Source organism: Opisthocomus hoazin, chromosome 14, assembly GCF_030867145.1.
Source record: "Opisthocomus hoazin isolate bOpiHoa1 chromosome 14, bOpiHoa1.hap1, whole genome shotgun sequence".
Lineage (NCBI taxonomy): Eukaryota > Metazoa > Chordata > Aves > Opisthocomiformes > Opisthocomidae > Opisthocomus > Opisthocomus hoazin.
In genome coordinates this window covers 640,202-652,726 of record NC_134427.1, presented here as the reverse complement: position 1 = coordinate 652,726, position 12,525 = coordinate 640,202, and the positions used below count along the sequence as shown (strand labels likewise).

The window sequence follows — 12,525 nt, the reverse complement described above, 5'->3', positions numbered from 1 at the left end:
GGAAGGAGTCGGGCACAGGGCCGCGGGGCCCCAGCCGCAGCGCGACCAGCCGTGCCACGCCGCGCTCTGCCGGCACCGCGGCAGAGAGGAGCCCTCACCGGCCACACACCTCCCTCGCTGGCACTCTGGCACTCTAGGAAATCAGCCAAAAAATTCCTTTATTTGCAACCCGTTAGGACTTCAACAAATTTAAGTAAATGAATTTTGACGTATAACGCTCCAAGCCAGCACGTACCCCAAGGCCCCATCACACATTAACAGGCTGCTTCAGCTTCTCGGTCAAACCCAACAATGCAGTTCTAACGACTACGAACACGAGTGTGAAAACCTCTGCTGAATCGCAAGGTAAACAAAAGTTTCAATTAAATCCCAGCCAGCACTCCTCGACGGTGTCACCGTCAGACCCCAGGCGTGTTTACAGCACGCGCACAAGCATCACCTCCAACACTGCACTTTTTTCCAGATCCTTGTAAGCAGTCAAATGCAATCTGCTTCAAGAAAATCAGATGTTGTTTGAATCAAATATTAAAGCGCTCCTAACACCTCCTGCGTATAATTATAATCCCAGCAAGCATCTGGCTCTTGCTAGGGAAGCTGCCAACTGCGAATGAGCACACGTCGTGTGTCGTAGCTGACTAACCTCTCTTTGTGTTTGTACGTTTTCCTTTCACCTTGCACGTCACCGGACTGAGAAACTGAAGCTTGTGTGCAAGCAGGGTCCCACCGAGCCCGGAGCGGTGCCTGCCGCCCGCAGCTCTCGGCACGCGAGCCTGCCGGCAGCTCGGCCACAGCACACGAGTGCAGGCGAGGCACCCGGGCAGCTCAGGGACTTCACGCAGTCCGTGACACTCATTGCACGGCACGCCTACGTTTGATTTTCGTATTTCATTACAGTACTGCATGCTACAGAAAAACGTTCTATTTATCCGGTACATTTGGTCAGACACTGTTTCACCGCCCAGTGAAACCTAAGCCGTTCACAGGGACTGCTTCCTTGAACCCCTCCTGCTCCGTACGTGCACTGCTCTGTTTTGCTGCCCAGCCTCTCTGAAAAGACCGGAACGCTGGAGTTGGCTGAAGCGAAGCCGTGCCACTGGCCCCTGCAGCTCAGTAGGCAGCGAGGTGGTGCGGGGAACGCTCCCGCGCGGGCTCCGGGTGATGAGGATGAACATTCCATCTCTCTGCTGCACGCTCACCCCCCGCCCAACCCGTTCGGGTGGGTCTTTTCCCTTTTTAAATCTCCCTTCGAAGGAGCCGGCTCTCTCTTTTTTGCCTGCTCCAGGTGACCCTGCTTCGGCAGGGGGCTGGACTAGATGACCCACAGAGGTCCCTTCCAACCCCGACCATTCTGTGATTCTGTGTGAAAAATTCATCTTGTCCCCAGAGGGAATCAGCAGACAACGCCCTATGAAAAAAAGGGCGAGCATGACGCAGCAGACCAAACCGGAGACCAACGGCCAGGACTTCTTCTGCGTTTGAAGGCCCAGCGCAGCCTTCCTGCCCGGACGGCGAGGCCACGCACCCCAGCGTGCTCGGGTAAGGAGATCCCCAGGAAAGACACGCTCAACCACGCGGACAAAAAATCCTGCCAATCCCAACGTGTTTACGACGGCAGATTCTGCGTCTTCAGAAGAGCTGCGAGAACTGCCCGGCGAGACGCTGCAGCCTAACCGCCACGCACACCAGCGAGCCGCCCCTGCTCCGCTGGGCTCCGCATCCCCGCACGGAGCCGCGGGAAGCACCAACACCCGCGGCAGCACCCCTGCCCCTGCTCGCCCCGCCGCGACGCTGCAGCCTGCCCGTGCCCCGCAGACCAGCGCCGAAGCCGGCGGTCCCTTCTCCTCCCCCCACAGTTTTCAGTCTGTGAAAGTGCTCGTTGCCACTAATCTTTGCTGTGACAAGGATTTTGGGGCACTTGTTCACTACCCTGCAATTATGTTCACTGAAAAAAAAACTATTTGCGCAAGCTTTATCGCTGTTTAAGGAAAGGTATTTGAACACAACAGATTTGTTATTACAGGACTTAAAGCTGGCTTTCTGCTTATCTGCAAAAACAAGCTCTAGAAACACAGTGGCCGACTTTCAGCAAAGGAATCGCTGCTTCCAGCTCCAGTCTGAGCTGAAACGCCTTGAAACCAGACGGATTTCCAGAAGCCAGATACCAGTCATTGCCTGGAAACCTCCCCCCTCCAGGCAGCTTAGGTGATGCATGGCCAAAATCACAGTAAAAGAAAATGAGTATAAACCTAGTGCCACGATATATTGTTAAATTTTTAGCACTGGTATATTGTGAAGAGACCCAAATGAAGACAACTTCTACAAAAAGAAATCACAGCAAAAGTAAAATTCAATCTACTGATGACTTGAAAAAGATCAACGCATAACCTTTTTCTTGTGAATAATCGTAAAGCAGCGTAGTTTGGAAATCAATGCCCTCTCCTCCCTCCCGACGCGCTGCTGTGCCAGGATGCTCGCTTCCCGAGGCACCAGCAGCTGAGCACCTCCCGAGCTGCCCTAAGTAACATTTCCACCACAAACACATACTCCTTCGGTATCTGGGAAGCCTGCTGTCCCGAGAACGGACAAAGACGCGCCGTTAATTGTGGCTCACAGTTAACGGGCGAGTCAGGCACGCTGCGAGGCACTAGGTTTGGAACAGAAAAGCCAGCAAGCAGAGCCTGGAGCACCCGTGGAGCCCCGACCACGGGCAGGCACGGCGAGACGCGGCGCTGGCTCTGCCAAGCCGTCCCCTCCCGCCGCAGCAGGGCGAGCGCTGGCCGAGGCGCGGGGGACGCGGGGGACGCGCGGGCCGCTCGCCCGCTCGCCGCAGCCCGGCCCCGCCGCTCGCAGCCCACTCAGCGTTCGCAGGCTGCCCTCCGAACAGTGTCGGGAATGGGCTGAGGACTGCCCACGTGCTGCCAGCTAAAACCATCCTAAACGGATGTTCTGAGCGCTGATCTAAAGTAACGGTAACACCTTCACTGAATTCATATGTAAGGAAAAGGGAAAACACAAACTCCTTCCACTTACCCTGAGGTGGAGAGGTTTAACGGCTTTAATGAGATTTTTAAATCCCGCATTTCAGCAGCTTTCTTGGCAAGCTGTGGCTATTTAGTCTTTCCTTTTCAGGGAAACCACAGCTTGATTCTGCTGTCTCCTGTCCGGAATTTCACCGGCATGGGGTCCGAAGGGCCAGACACTACGTTTTCTGCATTGGACAGAGGCTGATGTTGCTGCTGCGCGCAAGCAGGATTCGGAAACGCTCCCACCGGGTGCAGTCTGGTTTCTAGGACATCTGAAACCTCCGGGGAAGCAGTGCAGGAACACCCTGCTGCCCACCCATCGCTCTCGGTACGCAGGTGACGTCCAGCACAGGACGCGAGGTGAGCAATCACCTGTTGACCAGCACTAACCCCCCGCCAGCGCGATCGGGCTGAGGCTGCCCTGCGACAGCCGCACGCTCCCCCTCCTCCCACAGCGGCACTGACGGGAAAGTGAAACCCTCGCGGCTCTGCACTGATGTCTGGACTGACACGCAGCGCTGCTCACGCTTCGTTAAGCCAATGCTCCTGCCGGATGCGCTTCATTAATGGGGAGGGGCAGAGGGGTAACGTTGTTCTCCTCGCTGTGGACGCCCTGAGGAGCACGGGGCAGCTCCACCAGGCCGCTGACCCTGCGGGGCTCGGGGCAGAGCGTGGTTTGCCGCTCGGCACCAGCAGCGCCCGCCGAGATGCTCGGCTGCGGGCGCCAGCCCCGGGCACTGCTCCTCCTCCTGGGGCTGTGCTGCGGCCGGGCAACCCTCGCGTCTGCTCCCGCTGCACCTCGCCAGCCACGGCGTTCGTTAGGCAGCCTCCAGCCTCCCAGCAGACCGCGTGAAGATCCTTCTGTTTTGATAAAAACCACTGCACCCTGCTGTTTTAAATTGGCTCGGTTTTGTACCCGTTAGCTCTGCCCCTGCATGCGTTCACCCGCACCGCCCCCTCCCCAGCCCGCCGAGCGCCAGGCTGCCTCGCTGACCTGCAGACCGGGAACCGAAAACGCTTCTGCTTCGTTAACCAAAACGTAACTTAAATCATAGACAGCAAACTGCCTCTGCCTGTGGGGTGGGATTCTGCAAGTTCGCCCCAAGCGCGAGGCGGCCACAGCGCCTGGGCACAGCCGCCCGCTCCCGCAGCTGCGCCCGTCCCCGTGCCGCTGCGCCGGGGCAGCACCAGTGCCGGGGCAGCACCGGCGCCGGGGCAGCACCGGTGCCGGGGCAGCACCGGCGCCGGGGCAGCACCGATGCCGGGGCAGCAGCAGTGCCGGGGCAGCAGCAGTGCCGGGGCAGCACCGGCACCAACCCGCGGCGTGACCACCGCCCGGAGAGCAGCACGTCAGCGGTGCTGCGGCTGTTCACCCCTCCAGGAGAACGACTACGTGGCGAAATTTGTGGTTCCCGCTGTGGAAGCCCGGCTGAGGAAAGCTGGGGAAAACAAAGCGGCGCGGGGCCGCTCGCTGCGGGCACAGGGGTGCTGCGGTGAGGCTGCGGGGCCGGTGCGATGGCGGGCAGCCGGGCCGCATCCCACCCCAGCGCCCAGGCGGGAGCGCGGGTCCTGGCCGTGAGGCAGCCCCTGGCTGGCCGACGGGCTGCGGTCACGCTGAGCTGCCCGGAGAGCGGTGACCCCTCAGACAGGAGAAGATGAGGATCCATCTCACCCAGCTGCCATCACGGGCAGAGCGGGTGCCGGCGCCAGGAGCCAGCCGTGCGGCAGCGGGCACTGCCACACCAGCGCACACCACGGGGCCAGAGATCCGGTGCCGTGTCTGACCACAATCTTGGTGTCTGATGCAGACAAGCCAGGAAACAAAGCATGATTTGACCCCGGTTTCACAAGCCAGGTGAACCTTTTCTGACTCCAGAATAGGAGAAACAGAACCGGCTGTTCCGCATTTAAGCGCACTCAGACGCGCACCCCTCCCAGAGCACCGGCCAACCTACTCCCACGGGGACTCTGCACTTCTGGGAACGCCAGACGTCGGACTGCGGCTCATCACCAGGTTTAGGCATGCAGCCACAAGCTTATTTTGCCTCATTTTCCTCCTTTGCTCCTATCACCCCGCACATCAAGAGCACGATCTCTCTTTTCCGTGGCGTTTCCTGAGGAACAGGGCCGGGGTGAGGAGGGCAGCTCGGATCGTGCCCACGCCCCGCTCTCAGGGTGCTGGGAGGTGAAGGGGATCCCGCTGCACCCAGAGTGATCTCAGTCTTCTCTAAATTCACTCCTCCAGCTGGCAGGCGTACAACCCGCAATGGGCAGCGTGTTGCAGACGGGTAACCTCTGTGCTCAGGACCAAGGAGCGTATTCAATGAACACACATCTCACCAAGATATCTTCATTACAGCACCTGCTAACTATCGCCATGTGGAAACTTCCCGACCCCGATGTGCTCCCCTATCACGGCTCTGAACGCATCACACATACGTTCCACCAGCCTGTCACACAAGAGCAACCTGACTGCCACAAAAAAGACCTTTGGGATTTTGTATCTCCCTTCTGCTATTTTGCAATTAATTGGATTGTGAAATACAGAGATGGTGAGGAAGGATCTGTCCCAGCCCTCAAGCCTTGGCTCCTGTCAGCCCATCTCACTTTCACATCACGAAGCAGCATGCTTCTGATGCGCCGGGGGAATTTACCCTCTCACCCCTCCATGCGGGTCACGGGACAGAGCTGGTACTTGCTTAGAGAAGACTTCTGCAGGTCTGGTGGACACAGCCCTGGACGCGGAGCAAAACTCCCTCAGGGAGAGCGGGAAGAGAGCAAGACCCCGAGGAAGACCTTGAGCCCCGAGCAGCCACAGCCCTCCCCGCGCGGGGAGCAGCCGCACACCTCCCGGTACTGCGAGCCGGCAGCCATCAGAACCCAAAGCGTAAGCTCCGACCGACTCTGCCAGCCCTTGGCTGCCTCTCCGCCGACCGGCCGCCCCAGGCAGACGGACCCGCCGCTGCCGCAGCCTGCTTCACCGAGACGTCACGCAGACGGGTGCCCCGTGCAGATGCTCCCCTAAGGCACTGTGTGATGGTGGGCCCGGGCTGCAGACCACCTCCTCTGAACCACCCAGCCCAGGCGATGCGAGCAGGGGCTCTAGGAACGGGCCAGGGAAGGGACAGGATTTGTCAGGTTTTTAGCTCACCTGGCAAGGCCTTTGCCCATTTGACCACGTAGACCAGCTGCCTCTCCCCGAGCTCGTTCAGGCTGGTCAGCAGGTTGGAGAAGGAGTCCGGCTGGCTGTTGTCATGGCCGGCACACACCACGCCAGGCTCAATGGCCTCCAGGACGTTGAGGAAGATGGGCTGGCACTCATACCCATCAATGCGCGTCATCACCAGCTTGGGACCTTGCTCCTCTGTGGGGCTGGATGAGCTGGCTGCCTCCACATCATCTTGTGTCTTCAGGTTACCCAGCTTCTTCAGCTTGCGTGCTGTGGAAATGACACATTTTAGTGTTAAGCTTAAAAATAAAAACACTTGAGGCTTCTTGGCCTCCAGCTCCATCACTTGTATTTACAAGGAAAGGAAAACTGATGGCCAACACTTCAGCACACGCTGCCGAAGAGCGGCCTGGCATCGCAGACCTCACGTAAGGACAAGAGGGAGCACACGCTGAGCAAGGAAATGCATTTGCTTGTTAATCTCACGCAACAAAGAACAGGCACCATTTACATTCCCAGCCGCGACCGGTCTCACCTGCCTTTACTCCCACTTGGAAATCGAGAGGAAGAACCGGGGAAAAGGAGGAAGAGGTGGCTCGATTCAAACAACTGCTCACATGCAATTAAAAAGGGAAGCAGTGCAAGCAAACAAACTCCGCAGACAGTCACACTCCAGGGAGAACAGCCAATGCAGTCGGATGCTCAACTGGGATTGTTCCATCCCAGGCCAGAGGGGAAGCGGGCCGCAACCGAGAGAAAAGCCTTCTCCCCGCCCCGGGCTCCTGCAGCCCCTGCTGCCCTACAACCCAGCTCTCCCAGCCAGGTCACTACTCTACAAAAATATTACGGAAAATACATTTTAAAAGCCAGCAGGTGGTCCCACGGCTGTTTCCCTGGAGTGTCCCCAGCTAGCCCACCAACAAGGAGGAGACTCGAGCCGGAGTGGCCCTGGTCTGCTGGCCAGCTTCAAGAGCAACGTCAGCAGAGCGGAGTGCAGGCAGCTGACGACTGTGTCCATGTCACCGTGATGAAGTGCCACAGAATCACAGAGTCATTAAGGCTGGAAAAGACCTCCAGATCACCAAGTCCAACTGTCACCCCAACCCCACCATGCCTACTAAACCACGTCCCGAAGCGCCACATCTACACATTTTTTGAACCACTCCAGGGACGGCGACTCCACTGCCCTGGGCAGCCTGTTTCAGTGTTTCACAACTCATTCAGTAAAGAAATTTTTCCTAATATCCAACCTAAACCTCCCCTGACGCAACTTCTCACAGATGCTAGTCTGCTAGCAACGTACACCAGGAGCTTTAGATGCGTGACTTCAAAATCCTGTGAGAGTCAGTGTTCACCTAACCCGATATACCTACACGGCGGTGTTCAGCACAACACGGGCTGGCAGGCTACCGCAGATGGGAACAGCTTCCACCCCCCACTGACTCCAAAAGCCCTACTTAATTAGAGAAAAAAAGCCAGCCATTTAATTCAAGCAGAGAATATAACATCAAATCAATTGTCCTTGGGGTTTTGGCTCCTTCATTACATGATACTTATCTCAAATTTCCTTTCAGCTGTAATTAGAAAAATAAGCAGCGAAACATAAAAATGTCTAGTTAAAGTGCAGCTTTGTAAATCAATCTGGAAGGCTGATCTTTAAGTAACGTACTTTGGATGATCTACTGTCCAAGTAATTAAGACAGGCTGCTCGGTAAAAAAGGAGTACAAGAGTAATAAAAATAAAAGCGAGCGGCAGGAGAAGGGGGCTGCGGTGCAGCGTGAGGTCCCTCAGCCCCGGTCCGTCGGGTGGCTGGCCGGCGCAGCACCCAGCCTCCCCTCGCCCACCCCCCCGGCAGCCGCGGGCAGCACCAGGCTCGGGGGCTCCCGGTGCTCCCCCCTCCATCACCGAGAGCGATGCCCCGGCACAGCCCCGGCCCCGCTCCGCCGAGCAGCACGGGAGGAGAGGAGCAGAGCCCCGACCCGCATCTCCAAGCAGCCGGCGTCCGTGCCGGGAGCAGGCACCGGGCTGACCCCCGCGCCACAAGCCACGTCTCGCGGCCGTGCTCGGCGCTGGACCTTCGGCGACAGGAGCGCTGCTGGGAAAGGAAAGCTCCCCAGCTTGTTAGCAGAAAATAACAAACCCAAGCTGTATCGAATAATCACTGCCCATCAGTGCGTAACTCTGTAAAACACGCATGGTTTGGTTTATACGTTCGTTCTTTCTTTTCTTAGAATTGAATTATCTAGTACTAAAAGATACTGAGCAAAGAAAGCAGAGACCAAGTAACCAACCATGCTGGCTCTGAGACCGCAGCCGCCAACCGAACCCCTCCACGTCGGAGAGCAGCGCAGGGGGACGGTGACCGCTCCTGTCAGAGCAGCCTCACGCCCGCGCTTTCCGGGAGCAGCTGCTCCGCGGGTCGCTGACACACCGGCGCTGCGAGAGGGAGCAGAGCCGCAGAGGTGGAGAGCGGCTTTCGTTCAGTCACCTGCGCAAAGACCCTTCCTGGTGGCAGCTCCCACTCCGCTGCTACTGGGAACAGAAACAGAAATAAAAGCGAAGTAGAAATTGAAGACATCTGTTATACTTCTATCCCGGGATGAGCTAAGCTAGGCAGAAGTCCACGCCAAGGCGGGACGAAGCCCAGCACGCGTCGGGAGAGCGGGCGGCTCACGGCGCGGCGGCCGGCAGCGACGGGAGCACCGGGCTGGTGACGGGGCCGCAGGCATGGCACTGCCCGGGGCCGCTGCCGCCCGCGCCCGAGAGAATACCGTACGCACTGGGAGAAAGCTTGGAGGACGCACTCCTACGGTACCACGATGAAATCGCCACCAGTGCAAGAACCCCAGGGAGCACGCCGTACGGCGACGGCCGAAGCGACACGCGCTTTACGCTAGGTAACCTGCCCACCCTCCGGCCAGGCGCTTCCGAAGCTGGTGAAGGAGCACTCTGGGACCCAGCACTGGCTTTTCACGAGCGCTGGGACTTGGGGAAGGTCTGGGGACCTGGCAGAAAACCGCTTTTGCACTAGCAACGACAGAGGAATCCTGGCGGCCCCAGGCACCGCACGCTGCTTTCAGCTGCAGGCAAAGCGACAGAGAACCTGAAACAGGACTCGACTTACGTCCTGTTCTTCAAACTTCTTACTAACACCAGCTTGTGGCTTGTCAAAACCAGACCCTGCCAAGCTGTCAAACTTCTCTGGTATGATCGTTTTAGTTGATTATTATAATAGTACTGGTATAGCAGACATGTTTAAGAGATCTGAGTCAGTCCGGCCCACGTGAATTAAAAAAGCACGAACAACACAAAGCAGACGGTACTGCTGAATGATCTGTACATCACCCAGGTGATACACCTCAGAAGTCATTACAAATGTTGAAACAACACCAGACAGGTTTGTTTCTTACCAGGGTTGTTCATGGCCTCTGCTAGCAAATGCCTACATTCATTCCAAAACAAAAATTAACCATTCCTACTAAAAAAGTCTGTATGACAACGCAAAATGGGAAAACAGTGACGAACACTAAGGCCTGACCCCTGAACAGGCTGATTCAGGTCCGCCGACGAGCTCAGTCTCTTCCAGCAAGCGCACGTCACTGTGAGCAGACGCATCGAGCAACTGCAACCGTGAGCCACACTCGGTGGACGTCGAGCTCCGTCCTCGGCAGCCTGAACTCGCACCAGAAGCCGACGGGCAAACGCAGAGTCCCGGGCTGGCAGCACGGTTCAGTGGACACAGGACCAGTATCCCAGGCCACGTGAAGGGGGAAGCACTGGCCTGGAGAGCATCCGACCACCGCCTCTGAGCACTGACGCTGCGGGCACTGGGAACCTGTGATTCGAAGCTCACCGTACGAGGGAGGCGTTCACAGACTGCAGAAACCGTGAATAATAAAGACCAGACAACACAGCCTGGAGCAAGAAGTGAAGAATTTTACCTAGGTGGCTATGCAGAAGGCTGAAGGGTTATTTAAATCACAGCCACCAAACACCCTCTCTGGGGAGAGAAATTCAATAAAATTGTTTTTTTCAATCTAGCAAGCAAAGCCGTAAAAAAGATCCAGTTGCTGGAAATCAAGGACAGACAAGATGAAAAATAAGGCATCTCTGTCACAACACTGAACCTAATTAACCACTGCAGCTGCGTCGCAAAACAACTTGTTACATTCTCCACTGCTGGAAACGCTTACATCCAGATCAAAGGTTTCTATAAGGCACGAGCTCTATTTTAACGACAGCAACTGGACTTGAATTAGGACTAAATACAGGTACGACTCACGCCGCGGGCTATCACAGGCTATCGGCAGTTACTACAGTAGTTTTCTAGCCCTGCCATCAAAGAAATGAACTCAATTGTACGTGTTTCGGAGGTTTTGCCAGACAGGAATGGCCTTAAATCCAGAGCCCTGCAGTTCAGCAGGAGCTGTGCACCTGTGTGTGTGCACAGCATCACGCTTCCCGTGCACAGGGGCTCCGGGATCCGTGCAGGGTCCGTGTGTGTGCACAGCATCACGCTTCCCGTGCACAGGGGCTCCGGGATCCGTGCAGGGTCCGTGTGTGTGCACAGCATCAGGCTCCCCGTGCACAGGGGCTGCCGGATCCATGCAGGGTCCGTGTGTGTGCACAGCATCAGGCTCCCCGTGCACAGGGGCTCCAGGATCTGTGCAGGCACCTGTGCTCGCCGTAGGAATTGGTGCTGTGGCAGACCCAGCTCCATGCACCAGCAGAACCCAGCACATGAAACCAGCATTATCACTTTTTTTTTTTTTTTCTTCCCTCTCTTCGGCTTTACAGTGTTCATCAAGAGAGAAGATTCTGTTTAATGGATTTCAGCTTGCAGGTCAGAGTGATCTCAATCAATAATGAAGCGCTTCGACATATCGCCATCCTGTGCCCAAGCAGAGAGTCCTGAATCAGGTATTCGGTGTGTCACCTCCTCCTCCTCCTCCTCCTCCTCCTCCTCCTCCCACTACACATGCTGAGAGCTGCGGGTCCCTCAGCACCGGGGGCTCTATTATACCCTGCAAGGGACTGGTCATTAACAGATGGTTAAAAACAACTGTCTGGAGCCTGGAAGCGTTTTCAAATGCTCTGCCTCTCTACTGTGGGAGAAATAACTGTGGATAAACTCACAGCATGCATGTTTTTAACAATTGCCTCTAAACCGACATTCAAAACAAATGTAAAACAGACCAGGCAGAACAGGTCAGGGTGACCCAAATTGCTTCGGGAAAAAAAAAAAGGGGGGGGGGGGGGGGCTATCAGTATTAGCATTCATTTTGTCAGTGTGTCCTGCAGAAGCTTACACTGATGTATGTCTTCTCTTACTTAAGGAAATTTTACCAGAAAAAAGCGCTTAGAAATAAGAGCATGCTTGTTTTGGATGGCACCATGAAGCCCTTCTGCTGGCTGCGGCCCAGGGAGCCGGGTCTGGCTCCGCACGCCGTGCCTGGCCGGGGAGCCCAGCGATGCCACGGTCACAGCCCGACCCTCCCGGGAACAAGGGACAGGCCCTGGCTGGGTGGCATGACCAGGGCCGGCAGCAGAGCCGTGAAGCCGGTACTGGTGAACCGAGTCGGAGGTGTCTGCCCGGTAACTGCAGCACGCAAGCTGCCGGTGCGGCACGTCAGGCACCTCCACGGCACCCCGAGATCGCGGCGGGCGCCGGCACGCGCCCGTACCCACGGCTCCCGCAGCACCCTGCCCTTGCCGACCGCTCGCCTGCGACGGAGCGGGAGCGCAAGCCAAGAGCTCGGTGGTAGGGCTGCGTCACCTTTCGGGACGCGCGTGTTTTCTGCCGGGTCCCAGGAGGAAAGGAGCGTGCGGCACGTGGCCGCGTCCCCCCACCCCGAGAGCTGAGTCCCCGCTGCTCCGCTGTCCGGCCGGCTGCTGCCAAAGCAGAGGGGAGCAGGCTGGCTCCTGCCCTGCCAGCCAGCCGTGTTTGTTGGTACCTGAGCTGGAAGGACCGTTCTGGGGAGAAGAAATTGAACCCACTGTCCCTCGATGAGCAATAACCCAGCGCCTTCTCAGCAGCAAGCTCCTCCAGATGACGTTCCAGCAGCTCCGGAAGGCACTGCCCAGCCCAGCAATGGTGGAAGCGTTTAAACTAGAAGGCTGGCACATCAAACCAGCCGGGACCCCTCCCCACCCCTGTGCCGTGCGGATGCTGTCAGTGCTCTCCCACTCCGTACCACCTCGGCTCCCTTCTGCCAGCTGCCTGGGCCCGGTCCATCACCCCGCTCGTCGGGGTACCTTCCTCCTCATGCTGACACCAAGCAGACTGAAGGCTGAGCCGCCCAGTGATCGGCATTGTAGCTTCTGGATTTTGG

General features: G+C 57.3%; 1 protein-coding gene across 1 annotated transcript in view; it reads right to left on the bottom strand.

The window, feature by feature from the left end:
- AR (androgen receptor) overlaps positions 1 to 12,525 on the bottom strand; it is a 56,880-nt gene that overhangs the window by 8,826 nt on the left and 35,529 nt on the right. Inside the window, exon 4 of the mRNA XM_075435126.1 lies at positions 6,175 to 6,462. Within this exon, the coding sequence (XP_075291241.1) occupies positions 6,175 to 6,462 (288 nt within the window). The remainder of the gene's footprint in view (positions 1 to 6,174; positions 6,463 to 12,525) is intronic.